The 23,612-nt window shown below is 38.9% G+C and overlaps 1 protein-coding gene across 1 annotated transcript in view; it reads left to right on the forward strand.

The window, feature by feature from the left end:
* LOC149796719 (inverted formin-2-like) overlaps nucleotides 1–23,612 on the forward strand; it is a 120,808-nt gene that overhangs the window by 93,307 nt on the left and 3,889 nt on the right. The window contains exons 12-14 of the mRNA XM_089961359.1: nucleotides 19,996–20,116; nucleotides 21,642–21,806; nucleotides 22,632–22,713. Coding sequence (XP_089817485.1) covers nucleotides 19,996–20,116; nucleotides 21,642–21,806; nucleotides 22,632–22,713 — 368 coding nt within the window. The remainder of the gene's footprint in view (nucleotides 1–19,995; nucleotides 20,117–21,641; nucleotides 21,807–22,631; nucleotides 22,714–23,612) is intronic.

The raw sequence follows: 23,612 nt of genomic DNA on the forward strand, positions 1-23,612 counted from the left end.
TTTGGACAGGACAGATAACATGTCCCCATGTTTGACTAAACGAGGAGGCAGTCCTTTTCTTTTCTTTCCTTGGGGTTGTTTAGAAGAGGGATGTTTTCTGGAGGGTGACATCTTCAGGAACACCAAAAACACTGATACCCCGACTTGGTCACAGGCCTTTTTTATACTGGAACGCGTCGCCACTGATTGTCTTTACGTCGTATCAATTTGAGGACAGGCCTGACACGTCGTGCAGGGGTACGCAACGGACTAAATCGAGCCAGTTCTTGCTTGGACAAATCCAGTAAACTTTGTAACATGCCCGATCTTTCTTGAACTTTGATTTTGGGAGAAGGTACTTTGGGAGCAGCAGCCACTGCCACTAAATTGGAGGGTCCTGCCACTGGGGAAGTTCTTTTTGGGGTCATCAACGGAGAAGTTCTTGGTGTGATCAACGTCTCCAAGTACTCTTCAGTTCTTGGTGTCATCAACGGAGAAGTGGATGAACGTGAGGCTGCCGGAGACGCAGTCACCGCCGTGGCAGGTCGTGGTTTGCGAGTGTAAGGTTGCGTCCTGGCCGAAGAAGTGCCTCTCTTGCGACTAGTTTTCTTCTGTGGGCTTTTCTTTTTCTGGGGACGTTTTCTCTGTTTCTTTTTCTGGGGGCTTCTTTTTTTCCGGGGTGGTGTCTGGTAAGAGGAGAGTCCCGCCACTGGAGAAGTTCTCCTTGGGGGCCTGGTGTTTTTCTTCTTGGAGCTTCGTTGGACTTTTTTCTTGGGGAGAAGTTTGGGGGCATTAGGATCCCATCTTAAGAGAGAGCGAATGATGACCCCTCCTAGAGTACCGCTCCCTCCAGGTTTCAAAATGATTTGTTTTTTGGCTTGAGTGTCGATGCGGGGATCGGCCAGTTGGGTCAAAGCGACTTTGTTTCGATCATAAAAGCGTTTGGTTTGATGAGGAATCTGAATGATTCCTTGGAGTAATTGACTTGCCGTCACCGTGAACCATCGTAAGACTTCTCTGAGACTAGCTTCTAAGACACGAGCTCGTATTTGTGGATTTTTTTCTCGACTGATGCCATACAAGGCACGAATCAATTTGACGGGAAGATGCGACTAAAGGGACGTCATGTTCAAAATGTGTTTGAGACAAACGAAAAGGGTCTGAGGTTTTTATAGATTTTTTTATGTGGAGTGAAATTAAGTCGAGGACGGAGACGTGTACAGGACAGGCCCTCCGTCTTGGCACCAGTGGTGAAACAAGTGGGTACGAAATCGCAAATCCTCGGGGGTCGTAGGTTTCAAATCGACGAGTAAATAGGCGTGTGGCGTTTGAGTGGCATCGTCGTACGCCTGAGTCAGCCAAGGCGTTCCTAACTGTTTGGCTAAGACTTGCACTTGCGATTTATCTCGAGGGCTTTTAAACAAGACCACGTAATGTGCATTGAGACTGATGGTGCGATGGGCTTTACTTTGTTGAAACAAATTTTGGGTGATGTAAACGACACTGGCATTACGGTGATGCCCTTTGCGCGTAAACCACAGTTTAATTTCTTCTTCGTCTTCTCCTAACATGTCGTCAAAAATGACCAAATGGGTTTGACGGGAGTCAGAGACGATGCTGTCGTCTTCTTTAGGAATGCCTTCCACAAACACGATGGAATCGCCTTGACTTTCTCGCAAGAGGCTGTACGCCGATTGCCACTCTTTGTAACACCACACGATCCGCTGAGGTGACCGATCGATCAAATGATGTTTATGTTCGATCAAACGTTTGACGAATTCGGTTTTGCCTGAACCGCTAGGTCCAGCAATGAGCATGTTAAAGGGATGGCGAAGATACAAAGCCTCCCAACTGGCACGATCTAAGTGTTCGTCGATGACTTTGACAGTGGAGGAAGAGGGAGCAGAGACAGCAGAGGTAGCCATAGTGTGAGGAATGTCACTTGTGACACGAAAACAAACAAGACAAGAGTTTATATACTTTTTTCAGAACACGTTTATTGAATGTTTTAAACATGAATACGAAAGACAAAAATACATAAAAGCCAAAGGCTTAAGTACAACGATAAAAGGCACATGATAACCATCAACGTGGAATAAAAACAAGTGTCTGTACAACATGTTTTGGGTAATGTTCTGACCAGTTCTATAGTAGGGGGTAAGGTCACACAAGTGTCCTCCCGAAAGGGTCTTTCAGGTCTGTCCACGACAGTCCCGTCCTGGGTGACGGGTTCTTCTAGCACCGTCACTAACACTGGTTGAAAAGTAACTTTTTTCCTTGAACAACTCTCGTGCATACTGGGCCACTTCTTGGGTCCAAGCCTCAAAACCCCATTCTTTCCAGGCACGGTCATCTGTCCAGTGGGGGTGTAAGTCACAAGTTACACACACATCGTCATACACGTCTTTGGTAGCTAAAAGTTGACCAATCTTTTTTTTCCCGTAGAGGTCGAGAAGTATCCAGATGAAACTGCAAGGCTTTGAGCAAAAGGAGTTTTTCGTGACCATTTAAGGCCATTGGGGTGTGGTAAGTACTGATCGTAAAGAGTCCACAAGGAATCGGCTGGTAAACGAAATCCCAGAAAACAAGTCACTAAGACACACACCACTTGTCGACCCAAATTGAATGGATACAGTTCTTGTAATAATCGATGGTAATGATCCACGGTTTGAATATGGTCATTGAGTTCCTTCCACGGAATCTGTTCAATATGTGACATAATCCGTGGCATGGCAGCCTGATTTTATAGTCTCTTTGTTTCGGAAGCAATAAAGATAATTTCTAACTAGACATGTTCGTTCTCCAGTGGGGAATTTAAATGTTACATACTGTAACCGAAACGTCAGAGTTTGTCTAGATGTTTCGTCTTCCGCTAAGCAGATTCCACGTAACATATGTTGGTAATCCTTTAAGTCGTCTTCCTCAATACGTTGCAGTAGGTGAATCTCGAAGTAACCAAAATTACGAACGTTTATTTCATTCACAAACTGAAAGTGTTCAACAAGGTCTGACCACTGAAACAATTTCTGACGAATCAGTCCTCTTATACCATTCAGGTACCAGTGCTTAAAGATCTGGTGACGTAACGGATGCAACTGTTCTTTACGTTTGACTTGTATTTTGACCTGCTCTCGGTAAATGCGTTCTCTCAACTCCACAGGCAAAGCACGAATGTTCTCTAGCAAAGTATCCATGAATAGGTCAGTCCGTACAATTCACAATCTTCTTCTAGAGCAAAAGTAATCCACATAGTAAGTAATTTCTGACCACTGCCATTCAGGGTAACGTCCAAGAATCTCACTGAACTCTTTTGATGTAAACGGTCTAGAGTGATATAATAGGACGAATGCACACTTGACCCAAAGAAATCTAACACACTGGTTGACTTTTTTACTTTCCTCTTGTGAATTTCTCGGCACAAAAGTTCTACAGTCACCCATTGAAATTTCACTCTGGCAAGTCCCTGCCAAACTTCCTTGTAAATCTTCTCTTGCAGTACTTTAGGTAATGAGTCGATATCGTGTTTGAAATGAAGTTTAAATACTGGTCTCGTTGATGTCCAACATTCGACTCCTAGCCAAACTGGTTTCTTCTTTGTCAACGACATGGTAAGTTACTTTAATGTCTCAGTCCCACTAAGGGTAAGTAATGACAATTCGGTGACCATCGAGCATGTTCTACGTAGGCCAAATCTTGCGGTTCCCAGTGGTGAAGTGACACACCGCAACTGAAGCACTTGACTTTATCTCCTTCGCCCAAGTAGAAAAATCCGGCTCTGGCTAATTCTTCGGGGGTCGGTCCTCCCAGATACTTAGGCCATTTTCCTTTGAACGATTGAAGACGATTTTCAAAATCGCAGCATTCCGACAAACGCACAGGAAATGAATATTCGTCTTTCAAAGGTTCGTTTCGATGAGGGTTGAGTGACATGGGCAGGAGTTTGCTCAGGTCAGGCTGGATGACATCCGTAGGGGGGTAGACGTGAAGGTGAACATCCCCCTTTAAAACGAAACCCAGTAAAGTGTCCAAGAGGACGAGCGGCATCGCATTCGGATCCCTCAGGTTTGACACGCACAGCATCACTTTCCATGATAGGGGTAGTGAGAACAAAGTTCCCCGATGCTTTACGGCATCGCTAAGGTCACAACGTACAGCATCGTACCCATCGCAAGGCTCACAATCGCATTCCACTTCAGAAGCCTCACACTTGAATTGTGCCTTTCTAAACTTGTCTTGTGTTGCTCTGAAAGTATTCATCTTGTTCGCTTGGTCTTGGTAGTCACAATGAGCTATCGATCTTGCCTAGAGTTCCTTTTTATATACAGACCAATACCGACGTGTCCATACGGTAAAATGAAATGATTGGGAAGTCGCACTCGCTTCTGGTACACGATTTGATAGACTTTTTCCAAGGGTCGACTGACTATGTGGTGAGTGGGTAAACGTACAATCTTGTTCGGTTGATAGGTGGTCTCTTTAAAGTTTCCATCCTCTCCCGATTGCAAGGCTTCTTTCAGTACCCCAAAGTTGACCACTCGACTGGTACGATAATTCAGAGTCAATCCTTTCACTTTGCACGTCGTGTGCACTTCTCCTTGTTTGTCCCGGTATTCGTAGCCGTAATTTTTGGGACCGCCACTGACGAAACTTAGAATCTTGTCGTCGGGATGCTCGTCTGTCCAGGCTCCTAAACGGTCTCCTTCGATGTCAGGGTGCTGTTGACTCGGGTGATGGATGTAAATGTAACTGTCCGTGTCAAAGTACATCACGCGTTCCCCTAACAGTTCTAAAGCTTCGTACAATTTTAAGCGAGCTTGAGCTGTCACGTAAGCCGCAATGATGACATTTCCAAAAGGGTCGTCTTGAAGAAAGTCCAGATCTTCTTCGTAATTGACCAAGATCAAATCTTCGCGAACGACGTCCGCGTGTTTCACGTATTTGGTTTTGTCGTGAATCATCTGGAAGTAGCGGGAAGGTTCTGTCAAATATTCCGTTTTGGGTAAACACGGTCGTTGTGCCATTTTTCCCCACAAGCAATTTAACATCACTTTGGCAAACGATCGCCTGCCTTCGTTTTTCTCGATGTGATCTAAAGTGATGCCTTCTTGTTCGTAGTATTTCTCTTTGAATGTCTTTTCATCTTCGGGAGTGTGACACCAGGAAGGATAGCCGCTGGCTTCTTGCTTCGGTTTCAAAAAGGCATCCACGTAGTCGGCGAAAATGCCTCTCTGCGAGGGGTCACCCTTGTGGTATTATTGTGTCTTGGGAAAGTGACAAATTTCGTACACTTCTAACAGTTCGTATCCTATGTCCAGAGCTTTGAACAATTCCACGCTGACCCACGTCCCTGTCAAGGCCCGTTCTTCCTGGGTGTGATGGCAAGGCTGGTCTTGGTTTGCACGTTTCGGCACAAGTACGGCACAAAGGAAACATCAGTTTGCCTTGGCAATGGTGAGGTAACACGGGATGGTACAAGTGCGTGGGAGGCAAAACTTTACACTTGATCAGACCTTCGTATTGTCGAATGTTTTTCAGGTCGATGTGTTCCGTCAGCAATTGCGGGTGCCCTACAGGAAAGCGACAATATTTGCACACGTAGGGATACAGCGAACACACGTCCAAGTATTTGATTTCTTCTCCTTTCTCTTCGTCGGCTTGGTACAGCAAACAGGTGGCATTGGTCCTTCCTCCGTACAAACTATCCCTCGGGTTCAGCGGGTCCATGAACTGGTAACTTTCCACGAGGCGTTTAAATTCGGGATCGGTTTTCAAACGGTGATCGTATTCGTGTTCCCACATTTCCACCACTTGGTATCTTTGCTGTTCTAACTTTAGGCGTCGCTGACATGTGGCCTGGTACAAGTCTTCCATGGTTCGTTGTAAAAACTGATTTTTAGTGCCACGGTCAGGGTAGCAGACGGGACATCCGTGAAATAAGCAACCGTTAAACTCGTACACGATCTTGGGGTTTTCTATGTTGCCGCCATCGACCGAATACGTTCCGATTGTCCTTTCGCCTCCTCCGTTGCGGGCATGCTGAATCCATTTGTCTGCCTTGTCGCACAAGTAATGTAACCAACGTAGGGCTTTGACCGAGTATTGACGTTTGACATAGTGGGTCGTTTGAGGACTGATGACAGCTACGGTGTTTTCAGGCATGAATCGTTGCCGGCACACTAAGGAACACGCTTTGGCAATGGTGCAAGCTTCTTTCAAAGGATCGACCCTCCGTGTTCCATGAACAGTTCTCGAAATTTTCCACAGCAACGTCGTAAAATGTCCACGTGGGAACGACAATACTTTAACATTTCTTCCTGAAAGTCGAAATGGTCGGAGGCGTGGGCCTGGTACCAAGCGTAGAAAGCGTCTCGTTGTTCGGTACGCATGTTGTCGGGGTCGTAATAGTGAGCCTCAGGTAAATGGGGTAGAACGGCGTGTTGATTGGCTTCCGTATTGAAAAAAGTATGGAAAGTACCCTTTAGCCATTTCTGTCATTCCAAACGTTTTAGGCATTCGACTCAAAGGCATGGCCAAATAGCTCATCGAATCTTTAAACTGCACTTGTCCCACTTGCATGAAAATGATTTTGGCTCCGTTCAAAGTGACTTTAGGACGCTCGGTGCCTTGTTCCGTATAGTATCTCAAAAGAAACTGTCCATCGTATCCGGAGAAATTGTGAGCCATCACCGTGGCATGACGATGACAATCTCCGTAACGTTCGATGTCCTCTTGGCTCCACGTCTTGTCGATGGGGTCTAAGACCCATTTGGCAAAATCGGCTAACGTGTTCGGTCCTCGAAAGATTTTTTCACGCCCTCCGGGAATCTTACTGCAGTGAGGGCAATGACTGAAGATAGGTTCCTGAATGCACTTCTCGCACGCTCGATGAGCCACGCAGAAATTAGGAATGTGAATGCCGGTCTCTTGCATGCATTCGAAATCAAAAAAGATGAAATTGCCTTTCTTCTTGTGACCGTCCTCTTTCTCTGGTGGGGGTTGGTATTTTTGCACGTAACATTGGTGTTCCAAGTCCACGATGTGGTGACAAATGTGACATGTTTTCTTTCCTGAACATACGTGTGTCTTGGCATTATTGGTACGTATGCCTTGTCCACATGTAGGGCACAATCTCAGCAGTTGACAAGCACATTTCTGCTGTGAACCTTGTGTTTTCAAATGTTGTTGGTAACAGGTAGGGCTGACAAACGTGCGCAGACAAGTTGAACAAGGCACTGGTCCTTCGCTCAGACAGGGTGGAGATGCCAAACATCCTGAGCATTTCCATCCGCAATGTTTGTGTTGCTCTCCATTATTATAACCATGGTCACATTTCTCACACTAATAACCGTATCCCAGGAATGCAGTGATACTGGTAATGGTATCGAAATGGTCATCGTGATAATAGACATGAATGTATTTTCCGTCCTTAAAGTCTTTCCCTCGAAACAACAGAGGTCCGCGCACTTCTTGAGGGTGCACTTTCAAGGTGTTTCGTGGAGCTAGGACAGCTTGCAATTTTTGCATTTCAGGAATGCCACAGGGTGTGTCTTTGGACAGGCCGGCTTGTTGCAGCAGGAGTTCTGCTTCGTTTCGTTGTTTGGCTCGGTCCGATCGTCGGATAGTTTTCCAGGCTCTTTTCCATTCTGTCGTGTCGTTCTTGTTGGCATAGGTTCGTCCCACCACGATGGCTCGGGCTAAACACATCTGGTCTTGAGAATTGTGAATTTGGACGAGACTCTTTGGTGCTGCCAAGCTCGTTCACCAGTAACACCTTATTGCGTTGTCCGGTCCCTTGAGGAGGAGAGACGTGGGTCATGTCCAGTGTGGCTTTTCCATCGGTGATGTCAAACTGATCATTAGATTGTTGTACGTGTTGAATCTTGTCCATGACTTTGGAAGCGGTCAATTCTGCCGGGGTGCTAAACTCGATCCAAACAGGGGATTTCAAACCGTCGTGTTGTATGGAAAGTCTCAAGCGATCGTCTTCTTTGGGTTGACATTGTCGCTTGAGTGCGGTGAGCAAAGAATCCCACACCCCAGTGATGAACCCTTCTGCTTTCTCTAACGGTACTTCAGCCTTGAAATCTTTAACCTTCACTGTGTATTTGTAAGCCGTGGTTCTAAATTTTCTAGATGAGCGCTTTTCCGTCTCTCGAATGGAATAGTACTTTTCAGGGTTGACTAAGGGTGGTGAACTTGGTTTAGAGGGTTCGGATTCTGGTTCACTCATGTCCTCTTCAAAATCACTGGCATGAATTTGTGCCAAGACTTCAGCCCTGGTACGAGGCGATAGATCACGTTTCTACTTCTTACTTTCTTCTTCTTCTTTCTTCTCGAATGAATAGGATCGTTTCTTCTTGAGTGAAAAACGTCAAATGACTCAAGTTTAAACACCATAGACTAATTTATAGCCATGGCAGACCAGAGTGTATAAAAGGGTGCGTGTCTTGTCCTTTCACTATTCATTTCACTCTCTAACCGACCACAACGATGGAAGAGACTAGCCAAATCGAACGTTTCATCAGAGCTTTGCGAGGGGTCATTAGAAAATTCTCTTCAGACCAGCCGACGGACTACTCTCCATCCTTTCGAGATAAAAGTGAAGATACTTGCTATATCTGTCAGAAGAAAGGGCATTGGTCTTCAGAGTGTCCAGACCGTCAAAAAAGAAATAAAATAGGGGCTAGAAAAGACAGAAGTCAAGATACCTGTTATTATTGTCAAGAAAAAGGACATTGGTCTCCAGATTGCCCAAAAAAGAAACAAGAGGAGTCAGAAGAAAAGAGGGATTCTTCAGAAGAAGAGAGGGATTCTTCAGAGGAAGAAAGCAGACAGGTGAAGAAAAAGAAACAGGAGAAGAAAAGAAGAAGGGAAGAAAGCGAGGAGGAAGAAGAGGAAAAGACTGTGTCGGTGAATAAATGTAAGAAACAGAGAAACTAAACAATGAGACAGAAGAAGTGTATGACTTTTTAAAGTGCTCTGTTGTGAATTGTGAATTGGATTGTAATTATGGATAAAAGAATAAATTAATTATATAAGGTAAGTGTCTTTGAGTTTTTATTTTAAAATAAGAACGTACACTCACGCGCTCAAATGCACGCACTATAGGGGTAAAATGCTTTTTTGTTGATTTTTGAGTTATTGGCAATTGAAATTGTATTTCTTTTCGTGAGACGTGGGTGGCCCTGAAAAGGGTCTTTTTTTGGTGTAGGGGTGAGTTTAAGCAATCAACTTTAACTGTCTTAAGCCTTTGCCACGGTCGAAGCCTACTTCTGGACTGCGTACTGTTGATGATGATGATGATGATTTGGTTGAAATCACTAAGGGTGGTACGGTAGGCTTAGTCACAGGGTTGACGTGTTTAGCTCGGGAAGGTCGTATTCTCTTCGGTCGTAATAAAGAAGTCTGATACATTTGTTTCAGATTTCTTAACTCCGCTAAAATGTCCAACAGTACCGTGACCGTTTGATTTTCACCCTCTTGTTTCTTTGCTGCTACTTCTTCTTGTTGTTGTTTTTTTCTTACCTCTTCTTCTTGCTGCTGTTGCTGTAGGAGAAAAGCTTGTTCCGCTTCCTTTTGTCGTTGTATAAATTTCTCCAATTCTTCTTTCTGTCTCTGTCTAAAATTCTCCACTTGCGGTAATGAAGAAGGTAACGAAGGTTGCGGAACAAATTCTTGCGAGGTAAGAAAATCCACAAAATCCCAATTTACCTCTTCTGAAAGTAAGTCCGGGTTCCCTTGGGCGGTCTCCACTGCTGGTGCACCCCAATGGATCGTTTTCTGAGTTTCCGTCATGTTGAATCACTGTTGCATAGATTGACTACACGCAGGCGCTAGCGAATCTATATAGACCACGTGACGTCACAGACTGCTTTCTTCGGATTGGATGCGGGCTGACTGAATTTTGTAACGCGTGTTCGGATTGGTGAATGAACTCAATCCGTTTCAATCCTTCCTCTACCTATAAATAAGCGCAATTCACTGCATTGATTCACCTGTTCTCGTCGCCTTAAGATGTGAACCACAGTTGAATCATCCACCCTTGTGTCTTCAATGATGTTTAGGACGGACATGCTCATGTATGTCCGATCCAAGTGGACCGTTATCCACAGGACAGACACCAGTCTGTGGATACGTAGGATCTACGTAGAAAGACAAGGATGCCTCAAAAGAGTGCTGATTTACGGTCCTACAGTGAGGCGCAGCCTAAGGACAAGAAGAAGACCAATGCGGTGTCACTTATGTTAATGTATACATTAACATAAACCCAAAGGCCCTTTTCAGGGCCACTCATAGGTCTCGAAAAGAGAATGACTTTCCATTTCCTACTCCATTTTTTTTATTTTTATTTTTATTTTTTTTTTAAAAAAATCCCATATTAAAATTCCCTTGACGCTATACAGTCCCACCCTGTTTAAATTCCCCTTGTCGCTCAACAGTCCCACCCTGTTTAAATTCCCCTTGTCGCTCAACAGTCCGAAAATCTATTTCCCATGTTAATTTCCCTTGTCGCTAAACAGTCCCACGATTTTTCTCCATGTTAAATTTACATAGTCGCTAAACAGTCCCGGGGGGAGGGGGGATCTGTAATGCTAATTCCCATTGTCGCTGAATCGTCCCCTTTCACTACTATCGTCTTAAGGAGATTAGATTGTTTGAAATATCTTGTTTGGGATTTTATTGGCACAGATATATTCAGGGCTAAACTCTTTCGTTACAAGACAAGATTCTAATTATTGGCTTTTATTTTATTTTTCATACTGTAATATAAAATGTTACTTTCTATGAGATGCATATATATTTTGCTATATAATTCTTTAGAATTAAAGGTTTGAAAGGAAACAAAACATAATTTATTTTCATTATGTTGTTCCCACTTATCCACATAGTGCAGCAAAATAAAGTTAGAATTTGTATTCTGTACATTGAAATGACTTTACATGCCAATTTATAGGAATATAATCAAACTTGTTTCGTGTGATACATTTTGTGGTTTTGTACATGATCATCTTTTTTGATTTCAATGTTTTTGGAGAGTCTTGAAAGAGAAACATCATTAGATTTAGAAAATGCATGTTTATAATCTAACATATCCCTTAATTCCATTCAGTAATGGTCATATGTGAACCATGAAAAAGTAATTTCATCCGGGAAAAACCCTGGAAATGACCTGGAAATTTATCTTTAGAAAAGCGTGGGAACCATGGTGACCGCCAGACATTATCATCTTGTTCAGACCTTCGACAATCTTCAGAATAGTCCAAACTCTTGCACCAAATAATATTCAATCTGTGTTCTTCTATGTGCAAAAAATGTATTGCTTTGTTGCATTTTTTAACTATTCTATTTAAATTGGCCACTGTGTTCAGATGTTAAATTTGTAATGCTATGAAAAACTATTGCATCAAATAAAATTAAAACCACACAATTGGTACCTGAGTAATTATGTAAAACAAAGCTTGGTGGATTTAAATTTTTTTGCAAGATAGTACAGATGTGATAGCTGAAATATTCCAAGGTTAAATCAAGAAACAGGTTACATAATAGTTGTACCTTAGGCGCTCAAGTTCAAAGAGAATATCTATTTCACGGTCTATTTGAAGTGTTAAGATTTATCAAGAGAGTTGTTTTAGAGAGAAGTGCTAGAAGAATAGGGTTGTGGCTCAGATGAAAACAGAGGATAAAGCAATAATTGGTAAAATCTAAAACAATCAGCAAACATGAACAACTGCTTTATTGTTTGTTGAAGTGATCCAGTAAATTAAACTGATATGACTACTAAACATTTTGTAACTACTAAATGGTTATCAAACCAGTAAGATTTGCTACATATAAATAGAGGAGGGAAACGTACAACTGAAGCAGAAATAGCCAGTGATTGAGCATTTATATTAAGTAATTGTCCGTTTCATTCAGTTGATACCAGCAGTGCATATTAAGCATCAAGTCGAAATCGTACAATTATGGGGTAATTGCAGAAAGAAACTGATGAATTCAACAACAACAGAGCAGTGACACTATATTGTCTGTTTGACAGATTTAGAGAACACGACAGTGTTGCTCATAACTGAAATACTTTGAATGATACCTGTTCTATGTATTATTCAACTGATCTTGATGCTGCTTTAGAAAAATCAAGAAATCTAAACTTGGCGCCTTGTGCCAGCGTTTTGATCAGCGAGTAATTAGGGGTATACATTTGTTGTAGGTGTAATATGTATTAGCGTTTATTGTTGCTTTCAAATTTCTTGTTCACCTCAAGCTGTTAAACAGGGTTAGCATTGAACATATGATGAAATGATTTGATCTTTTACGGCACAGCAACATAAGTAGGTTATTAATTTTCGAGGAAAAGGAATAAAGTACCTTTCCCAGAGACCTCTCACAGTAGCTGGCCAAGGCTGATCTGAACCCTCACCGTTTTGGTCTCGGGTTAGGCACACTAACCACTTAGCCTTAGCGACCCTCTTGTGTTGAAATAGCTTAAATGGGAATGTTTGGTAAACACACATATTTATAAAAGCCAAAAAGATAAGACAAAGTGCTAAACGGCGAAATATATCAAATTATTTAAGTCGCATACTCCCAGTACTACTAACCTGAATAAATATTGCAAGTAGTATTACTATGTTGGTGACTAATTTTCATGATTGTTCCAAGTAAGAGTTCATGTTATTTAATGCATGATGGAATGACATGCTAACAATTCAATGGAGAATAATGTAGGTAGAATACTAATGGCATAACCATTTCTCTTATGATAGAGATAATATGTTGAAATTAAGTTACTGCAGCATTTTCATGATGACCAAAAATTTACGTTAGTAAAATCAGGACTGAAAAGAAATTGAGACAGCTGCGTTCTGTAGCTGGTAATACATATGTCACTCTTATTAAACTTGTAGAGTTTACATTATAAGACAAGATGTTTAGAATTCCATTTGACTTTCAGATATTGAGAGATTGTTGTCCACTATATGGTCTTGTTATCTGTATGATGCACGGTTTACCATTGCATTAGCAAAAGCCTCTGGTAGTGATAGAAGGTGATAACCCTGATTACGAATTGGAATATATTTGTCTGCAATACAATGCAGTTACCACATAAGCATTTGCTCATTTCAATTATTATAAACGCATAAACGAAATTCCTCACTTCTAAGACTACACCATAAGAGCAAGAATTATTGATATGGCAGCTACTATGACTTTTGCAAATTTAACACTTGATACACTTTGAAAAAAGTTTACAAGTATTTTGAATAATTTGTAAGCAGGTGGAACTGGTAAAGGAAATGCTTTGCATTCCTCAACTGAAACGATCGTGATTATTCTGGAAATATTATCCAGCATACTTTGAAGCAACAGTTTGTGGCGCAACAAAATATTTATTTAACCAAGAACAAACATAAATTAGCAACATGAATGTCAACCGTTTGCTTCACAGATTACGACTGGCTATGTCTTTTATGAGCTGCACACATGATTAAAGGCTGTATGGGAAGGGTCAGAATATAAACAGGAATACATTTGCACATAAACAGAAATGCAATCATATATGCACACAAAATGTAATTTACATTGTTCCAGATTCACATAATGTAACTTACGTTGTTCCAGATACATAAAGAACAACTGAAAACAGCTAAATTAAATACAAAATTTTGAACAATTTAATGGTGATGTATTAAAAATAACCAATAACACGAGTATGTGCCGTGCTATATAATGTGGGGAAACAAATGGTGTTTGCACTAGATTTATTAGAAACACAATATTAGTACTTCTTATTGTATGGTATCGCCATACGATAACACGTATAGCGTAACTGGTGCTGAGAACTAGCATTAAGTCCACACAAGACAAAGCTACCACCAATGTGGTTATTTAAAATGAAGAACAGTTGTTATAGATCTGCTGATACACGGATGGCGAGAGTTAACTGCCCTTACTTAACAGGGTACTAACATTCATTTAGTCTTTGAAATAATCCAACATTTTTCTTGTTCACTAGCGATGTGTCTATTTTTGCTAACAATCATTTGTAAAAATAATTTCAGCAGCGTTATTCGAAATAGTTTCTTCATAAACTATCTCGGCTATATTTCGTAAACACTCGCAAAAACATTTTAATGCAATATTTGTTCGGCTATAAACTGCAGAGCCATAGTCTTTGTTTGCTGCGTTAATATAGCTGCAAAATCGTGCTGGAATATGTAATCATCGTCAGTGAATGACAACTACATTCCTTCACAACCTTTAATTGGTTGTATAATACTTTAAACTCAGAGTAAATCGGAAAAAGGCACTGTCGACACTTGATTGAAGTTTCTAAATTTGCATTCTTGTTGACATGGAGTCTATGACGCTTTCTGTAATTTTAGCCAATCGTATAGAGTTACTTGCATCACTTTGCCGACGTCGCTCTTACCGTTCTTCTAGTATCATTTAAAACATTAACTTGTACCTTAAACTCATTTTCAAATGTATCAACATATATTATCTTTCTTTTGCATTTGTAAAACCAATAATTATGCTTTTAAGGGCTATATTTTGATTGTTTCAATTTGCAATTTCTACAAGAGGAAAGAACTGATTCAATCACATAATTTGTTTTTAAATTACCGTCGTTATTTTGAATCTAAATATAGGCTTTATTCTCAATTTTCATTCTGTTATTTCTGTATTTGAGCTTTCTCCAACAGGATGGTATAACTCAGTTGTTTTTTATCTGTTAAGTGTTCATGGCGTTTAAAGATTCTTTTCTATGATACCAGCTTTAAGTGCCTGACAGTCACTTTATGGTCCGTCAAGGCTAGATTCAGTCGTTTCTGAGGATTATGTCACTTTATGGTCCGTCAAGGCTAGATTAAGTCGTCTCTAAGGATTATGTCACTTTATGGTCCGTCAAGACTAGATTAAGTCGTCTCTGAGGATTATGCCACTTTATGGTCCGTCAAGGCTAGATTCAGTCGTCTCTGAGGATTATGTCACTTTATGGTCCGTCAAGACTAGATTCAGTCGTCTCTGAGGATTATGTCACTTTATGGTCCGTTAAGACTATATTCAGTCGTCTTCTGAGGATTAGGTCACTTTATGGACCGTCAAGACTAGATTCAGTCGTCTCAGAGGATTAGGGGCACTTGACGATCCCTCAAGACTAGATTCACTGCTTTCTAGCACACCACTGAGAGGGTTGTCGCTGTAATTGGTTGCTTACGTCAAAAACAGCCGTGATGTTGCTTCGAATGATTCAGTTTCATGTTGTAAAATGGATGAAATGAACTAACATGCACCAACAAAATTCTAATTGCTGTGAAAATCGAAATTACAAAGTAAATTAGTTCTCTTTGCCTAAACTTTGTTCTTCTGCCCTCGTTGTTTTACTAATTTTCTGCGTGTGTAACAAATGGTTCCAGACAGTTTATGAAAGTTCGTTTAAGGTGGGACTTAACGGTGGTTTGAAACATTCTTGGTATAAATTTTTGTATTGGTAACGGTTTGAAATATGGTTGTAGTGGCTTAGAAATGAAATACACGTTTTGTGGTTGTAGCTTGGTTTGACGTAATATTCGCATGCTTGTAGAAAGATAAAAGATAAAATTGCATTCAGAGGACACGGGCGTCTCCGTTATTGTATAGTAACTGTCGTAATTTCGGTTCAAGATACATTTGCGAACTTCTAAATTAAAGAAGGGTCACAAGTCAATCAGTTATCCACCGAATTTGACCTGTAAGCTTTTTGTATTATTCCATGTATACCTATAGTTGAAATAATTGAAGTAGTTGAAAAGCAATGTGGAGAAAACGAGAGTTGTTAATAATGTCTGTAAGGCCTTGCCTCTGAAATATTGTGATGTTAATTGTTGCATAAGTTGTAATCTAAAAACTGTGATTAAAGTTGGGTAATTAAGCTTACACTATAGCCTACATCTTGTTAAAGACATTGGAGCCTGACATTTGACAGCTTATTGATACAAATAGGAGGTACTGAAAATGAAACCTAAAATTTACTTGCTACACTATTTATATTATAGGCAAGGAAAATTTAAATAGGATACTAACACCCAGGCAATATATTCATCAGCGAAACATAGTAAACGAGAAAAACTATTTAATAGACTGGATACATTTTACGTAACATTCAAAGAGAAAACAACTACTCTCCTGCAAATCATAGGATGATTCGCAGTATTACAAATGAATGCAATAACTTAGCACATTAATGTACGCTAATAAGTAACTCAAAAATATTTAGATTGTTGAAAATCTGTTGTTGTTTATTTTTTCCCAAAAAGTTCGATTTGGCCCTAATATCTTTCACAACATTCCATCTTGGCCACCATGCTGGCATAACGTGGCATATCTCAAACACATGATTAAAGGCTCATAAATATAATTATATTTGTAATATTCAAAATTAATTCGTGACAAATACAACCGTTTTGTAAAAATAACTTTTTTTTAAAACTGTTGTCAAAATGAAAGCACGCTGTTAATATCATTAAATTCGCAACAAGATTAATAGGGAGTCTCAGTATATTCCTTACGGACGGAAACTATCGAGGTCAAAAAGTACAGTGGTATGTACCCCATAAATAAAAAAATACCACAGTAAACCGTTGTGCCGGTAATACCTCACTCCTCTAATGGGAGGCAACATACGTTTGGCTTTTCATAACAGATAAATAAACTTTGACCCTGGGACAAATACGATCCGCCCATCCCCTCTTCAGTATATAGTGTATTAGACGTAAAGGTGGAGAATTGCAATAGGAAGTGATGCATCCATTAACATGCACATATTGAGTTACACCTGTTCTAATGCACAACATTTGCAGATTAGTTACATATTTCGCACATGTGTGAATTTGTACTCGTATGTATTAGCAAATATGCAATGCGTTCCCGTGGGTTTTCAGATAGGCAAAATTTTGCATCCTTTGGTGGTTGCTTCCCCGAAGCTTGAGTGGGTGGGTGGGAAGTGACAACAAAGATAGTCATCATTAAATATCTGATGGACACATCATTAATGCTGTTAATGATAGTAATTGTTATTATAATGATGACGATGATGACAATAATACATGTAAACATGCTGATGATAATTAAAAGAATAAGAAAGATGTTGACAAAGAAAACGAAGATAAAGAATATTTTCGTTTCATAAAGGCATTTTTATTAGTAGTATCAGCAATAACATTATTTGCAGTAGTAGTATTAGTAGTGTATTCGCCCACAATCACTGTAGATAGCAGTCTACCTGTGCATGCCAAATGGTAGAAGAAACTAAGATTTTGCCCGTTCTAACTTGTCTTGCACCCAGAAGCTTTTTCAAGTCTCCAGAACTGAAACCAAAATTGTTTTGCTTTTTTTTTGGGATGGAAGGGCTATAATTTTCTTTTGAGTTTATGTATCTAATTTTGTTTTATCTCAAGAAAATACTTTTTTAATTCAAATAAAATATGTATATCGTATAGTGTAATGTTGCTATAAATCTGAGTAATACATTTTTGCAGCGATTGACTGGCAGAAATATAATAAAAGATATCAGGACAATGCCCCAGAACATTACATTTCCCTAATACAATGTATGTATAATGTGGTGCGTTTCGAGGTTTGTCAAGAAATACCGCGGTACAAAATAATTCGTGTTACACAACTCTACTTTCCATATTGTTTGATACTCTACTTCGCGTATTTCGGATCCACAGATAGAATATAACGATAATTACACTTTAGGAATGATAGCGGTTAATAAACTGATAAATATACGGAGCCCAAAACTGTGGGTATGATGGTCCATCCTTTGTCAGTGTTTTCCTCCAGGTTCTCCAACATGTTTTTTGTCTGCCTCAGAGATTACATTAATCAAGTATTTTAACCATCGAGAGTATTTTGTGTTTTTTCACTCTTTTTGCCATTGCAGTTCTGACCGTCTCTAAAGTACGGGACAGATCTAAATTATATAAAGCGCACTTGAGTTACAAGTACTTTGAAATGTCTTTTTAAATGTTAAACGTTTTTGTCCCTTGTACTTGTTTTTGTGGAGCCCATGTTAGTGGGAAGCTAAATGCATCAAATACTTTTATACCATCGTAAACGATTTGTTAAAGGTTTAGTTAATGTTTTTCAGCAATGAATTGTTTGTGTGGTCAACATGCAGTTACTGGCCTCTTTTTATATGCAGCTAACATGACTAGTTGTTAATACAGACAAAAAGGTAACACCAATGCATCTAGCATGACTAGATAATACAGACAAAAAGTTAACACCAAGGCAGCTAGCATGCCTAGTTGTTAATGCAGACAAAAAGGTAACACCAATGCAACTAGCATGACTAGTTAATACAGACAAAAAGGTAACACCGATGCAACTAGCATGACTAGTTGTTAATACAGACACAAAGGTAACACCAGTGCATCTAGCATTGACTAGTTAATATAGACAAAAATGTAACACCAATGCAACTAGCATGACTAGTTATTAATACAGACAAAAGGTAACACCAATGCAACTAGCATGACTAGTTGTTAATACAGACAAAAAGTAACACCAATGGAACTAGCATGACTAGTTAATACAGACAAAAAGGTAACACCAATGCAACTAGCTTGACTAGTTATTAATACAGACAAAAAGCAACACCAATGCAACTAGCATGACCAGTTGTTAATACAGACAAAAAGTAACACCAATGGAACTAGCATGACTAGTTATTAATACAGACAAAAAGCAACACCAATGCAACTAGCATGACCAGTTGTTAATACAGACAAAAAGTAACACCAATGCAACTAGCATGACTAGTTGTTAATACAGACAAAATGGTAACACCAGTGCAACTAGCATGATTAGTTATTAATACAGACAAAAAGGTAACACCAATGCAACTAGCATGATTAGTTGTTATTAATTCAGACAAAAATGTAACACCAATGCAACTAGCATGACTCGTTAATACAGACAAAAAGCTAACACCAATGCAACTAGCATGACTATTTAATACATAAAATTGGTAACACCAATGCATCCAGCATGACTAGTTGTTAAGACAGACAAAAAGGTAAAACCAATGCAACTAGCATGACTAGTCAATACAGACAAAAAGGTAACATCAATGCAACTAGCATGACTAGTTAATACCGACAAAAAGATAACACCAATGCAACTAGCATGACTATTTAATACATAAAAAGGTAACACCAATGGAACTAGCATGACTAGTTGTTAATACAGACAAAATGGTAACACCAATGCAACTAGCATGACTAGTTGTTAATACCGACATAAAGGTAACACCAACGCAACTAGCATGACTAGTTATTAATAGACAAAAAGTAACACCTATGCAACTAGCATGACTAGTTGTTAATACACACAAAAAGGTAAAACCAATGCAACTACTAGCATGACTAGTCAATACAGACAAAAAGGTAACACCAATGCAACTAGCATGACTAGTTAATACCGACAAAAAGATAACACCAATGCAACTAGCATGACTAGTTAATACCGACAAAAAGATAACACCAATGCAACTAGCATGACTAGTTGTTAATACCTACAGAAAGCTAACACCAATGCAACTAGCATGACTAGTTATTAATAAAAAAAAAGAAAAGTAACCTAAAAACAAGATTTTACCAGTCTAATAATAGTAAATATGTATTTTTCATTGGTACGTTATTTGCAATAGCTGTGATCAGTACTATAGTTCTCTGTACATCATGACAGGATACTCTGAAATAGCAGTCTATCAAATCATTTTCTTGTACTTTTAAATCAACAGAATGACATCTGTTTGGAACATCCATCAAACAGCTTATTTATAAACTCATTTTAGTGTAGGAAAAACGTATAAAAAACATCTTAACAAAATTAGTCGGGTGATAAATGTCTGAAGATTCAAAATTGGCAGAAAATTTTAATTTTAGGACCAGTCAAAAGCCAACAAGCAGAATATACTTTTACCATGCGTTTAAAATACATATTATAATTTTTATCTTACTTTAGAATGACTCTGGACAATCTCAGCACCGAAATTCGGGAGCTTGACGTCGGCGTAGAGACATTATCGAAACAGCTTCAAAATTCTCCTGATGACATAAAAAATATGCTGGAAACGTTTGTGCAAGTAAGTATTTCCTACATTCCAATGACCTAATATTCCATTATTGGATGTATGGAAAAAATAGAAAGTCAGTACCAAATTTTGTCTTGATTAAACAGTTGCATATGATAGCATGTGCAATCTCAAGTGATGACAAATTGTATTCTGGCTTTGGCTATATCAACTAAGTCGTCATGCAGCTTCCATTAAATATTAATTTCAAACTTGCTCCTGTTTTTTAAACATGGAATGAACTTAATACAAACTATTATCGCATACCCGACATGATGAATCTTCGTTTAGTAGTTTTACTCAAACGGAATCCACATATTCCAAAGTACCTTTATTTAAGTGTGTTTGCATTCAAGCTAGTTAGATAGGATTTATGATCACAGATGTGCCGAAGACGTTTTATCATCAATTATCAAAAAGCTAAGACGTTTCCGTCCAGCTTCAAAATTAGTGAATTCATTTAGTACAAACTTCTTGAGATTCAAATTTTTGGGATTAATCACACATTTGAATAACATTCTTTATGATTTTCGATGCATCATGAAATATGTAAACGTTGGGAAACTTACTTTCCAATTAGAATCGGTGTCGCCAGAATTCAGTTTTAATAGTTTTTCAAGGGAAATTCTAAGAAAATATTAACTCTTGATTATTCATAGATTTTTATTCATAAATACAGAAATATTTGTCTCAAAGGTTTAAGAATACATTATTGCAAGCGTATGTTTAGCACTGCCATATTGTAGGAGTAAACTATGAATTATACGAAGGGACCAGAGGATCTCGGAATGAATAATTACATCACAACGTCGAGCAGTATTTACTCTAAACCTAAGAATAGTGTTAGAGATAAATATTTTTTAATGAAATCCAAAATTTTAACCAACCTAAACCTCTAGTTATGTTTGGTTTTAGTTCAAATACACTTTAAGTTTGTGATGATTTCCGACCGGAGTAAAGTAAAAAGCGATACTACGATCGCTGAATGATCTCGTGGGAAACATAAAAATAATGCCTAATCTGAGCCGAAAACTAAAAACATCCGTTTTAACTTTAGTATCAGGAATGTCTAACTAGGAAGTAAATGGTTGATACTTGACATGGAAGGACTGTAACCTCGAGATATATTCGTTGTACATGTAGCTATTGTAAACAAATGGAGCTTGTGACATGACGGACAAATTTATAATGGTGATTGACTGTAACGGAGATAATACGGTACTTTGAAGTGAAAGAATAGCTGAAAAATGTTGCAGTGGAACTGTAACAATGTAGCGTGTATCTAATATTGTACACAGATTTGCTTTACATTTTTCTGTGTTGATTTTCTCGGAAATAATTTTAGTATTACTTGACGAAAAGTGACAATGTGTGGAAAGACTAACTTTTAATATACGTCTCAGTTTGTAAATTGATATTTTATAAACATCTAGCTAGTTAGTGACAGAAAGGAAAACCTTAACCTGTAGAATAGTCCATACGTCCTTATTGGAAAATATGAAGGAAATATGTAATCGGGTATACATTGTCGTTTTAGGCTGCTCAGAAGGAGTTAGCAGAAGCGAAGTTCAACATGGGCCAGATCGAAAAACTGACAAAACGTGTAGCTGTTCATTTTTGTGAAAATGAGGCATCTTTCAAAATTGAGGAATTCGTTATCATAATGAATAGTTTCTGTGAAAAGGTCAAACAGTGTCAGAAGGTACACATCATGCATCTTTTCTTTTACATCATTTACAGATTGTTTTGTTATCGTTTATTCATGTCTCGGGTGTCCTCCATCCAGAGTTATTATCTGAGATTTAAAAGTTGTTTCATTTTATTTTTTAAACCATGTCTGTGGAGAGAGAGAGAGAGAGAGAGAGAGAGAGAGAGAATAGCAGCACCGCAGACGACTGTGGTCGAGTTTGTGAAAGGTTTGGGTAACGTTTTTGCAATTAGGATTTGATCGTATGCTGGAGATGCTGGTCCTGGCCTTCTTGCTTTAATTTATTTCGGGGCGATGGTGAAGTGGGATGTGCAGGGAGCGAGTCACTGATTTTGTTATAATTCATCTAAAATCGTATCTATTCCTGTCCATTCTGACCTTGCACCAACAACCTGATCAAAATAATTTAACTTTAAAAAACAGTTTCTTTATAGAACTTTTGTACTCGTCTTATTTGGCTGCGTATTTAGCGTGTTTCACAATGGATGTCACAAGGTGAAATATAGACAGTTTGATACGTAAACGTAGATTGGCCTTTGTATAAACATTGTTTACAATAGAATTAATGAGACAGATAATGAGGAAGGATATGATATATGCTGTTTTGAGGAGTCACCTTTATGACTGGAATTATTTTCCTTATTAAGAAACGTCGCTGCAGAATGGAGGTTAAATACATGAGGAAACCAGAGAAGGGGTGGGGAGATTCGTCAGTAGAGGTGGCAGCTATTGAGGATAAGACTGGCTGTCTTTTGTACTTTAGAAATGTCATTAAACAATTTCCTGCATAGGAATTTTATTATAACATGTTATTTGTAGGAAAATGAACAGAGGAAAATCCAAGAGGAAAAGGCAGATAAGAGAAGGAAGGCACAAGCAGCTAGTGCTGCCAACGTAAAAAGTAAGGATTGGTTTTCTGAAAAATATCCCAAATATATCATTGTCGTTGCCTTTTATTAAATCACAACCAGTATACAATTAAAGCTCACCTTGAACTCAGGGGCTTTATCTTATTTATACTCGACACCCAAGCGATCCAAACCATAATTCCGCTAAAATGAAGACCTAATATATTCCCAGAAAAACTTTCTTAGAAGAAACTCAGAGTTAAAGATGCAATGGAAGCACCTTCAGTAGCTTTGTGAAAATAAAATTGAAAGTTTGGATGAAATTATTGGGTTCAACATCCAGAATATTATGACTGTCCTGGGATAATGTTTACATGTTTTGATTTTATGGTTCAGGATCAGCTCACGAGAGTCTCCCTATAGTATGAATGCAGATTAATTTCTCAGAGTTTATTGATGACGTTATGTTATATAGCTACATCAATAGCAGAAAAAAACAACAGCTTTTATTCCATCAGATCAAACTTCTGAGTGTTATTTTTTAGATATGCAAAGCGTTTTTTAAAACATTTATTCGAGTGCTTGCTTGTTCGTGTTTCACGTCGGGTTTGAGGTACAGTAATGAATGTAGCATGAAAGTGACATTAGGGCAAGAAGAGTAAACGACATTCAGGTTGCTTTGCAAACGATTTTCTTCTTCTTCAAAACCATTGACGGGGATGATCCAGCATCATCAACATCATGGGCAACATGGACCTAAAATGTAAAGTTTGTGGGCCTTTCATTATAAATATATATAACAATTTTTGTATCAGCGCGGGGCACAAAAAATGACCCGCGGTAATATTTTCTTTCTCGTCTCCTTCATTTATTTGGGATTCCTATGATAACTATTCACCCTCCTGTGTTTATATGTTAACTAGTTATGATATGCAGTGTATAATACTGGTAG

This window comes from Sinohyriopsis cumingii, chromosome 6, assembly GCF_028554795.1.
Source record: "Sinohyriopsis cumingii isolate HCF-2022 chromosome 6, ASM2855479v2, whole genome shotgun sequence".
Classification (NCBI taxonomy): Eukaryota; Metazoa; Mollusca; class Bivalvia; order Unionida; family Unionidae; genus Sinohyriopsis; species Sinohyriopsis cumingii.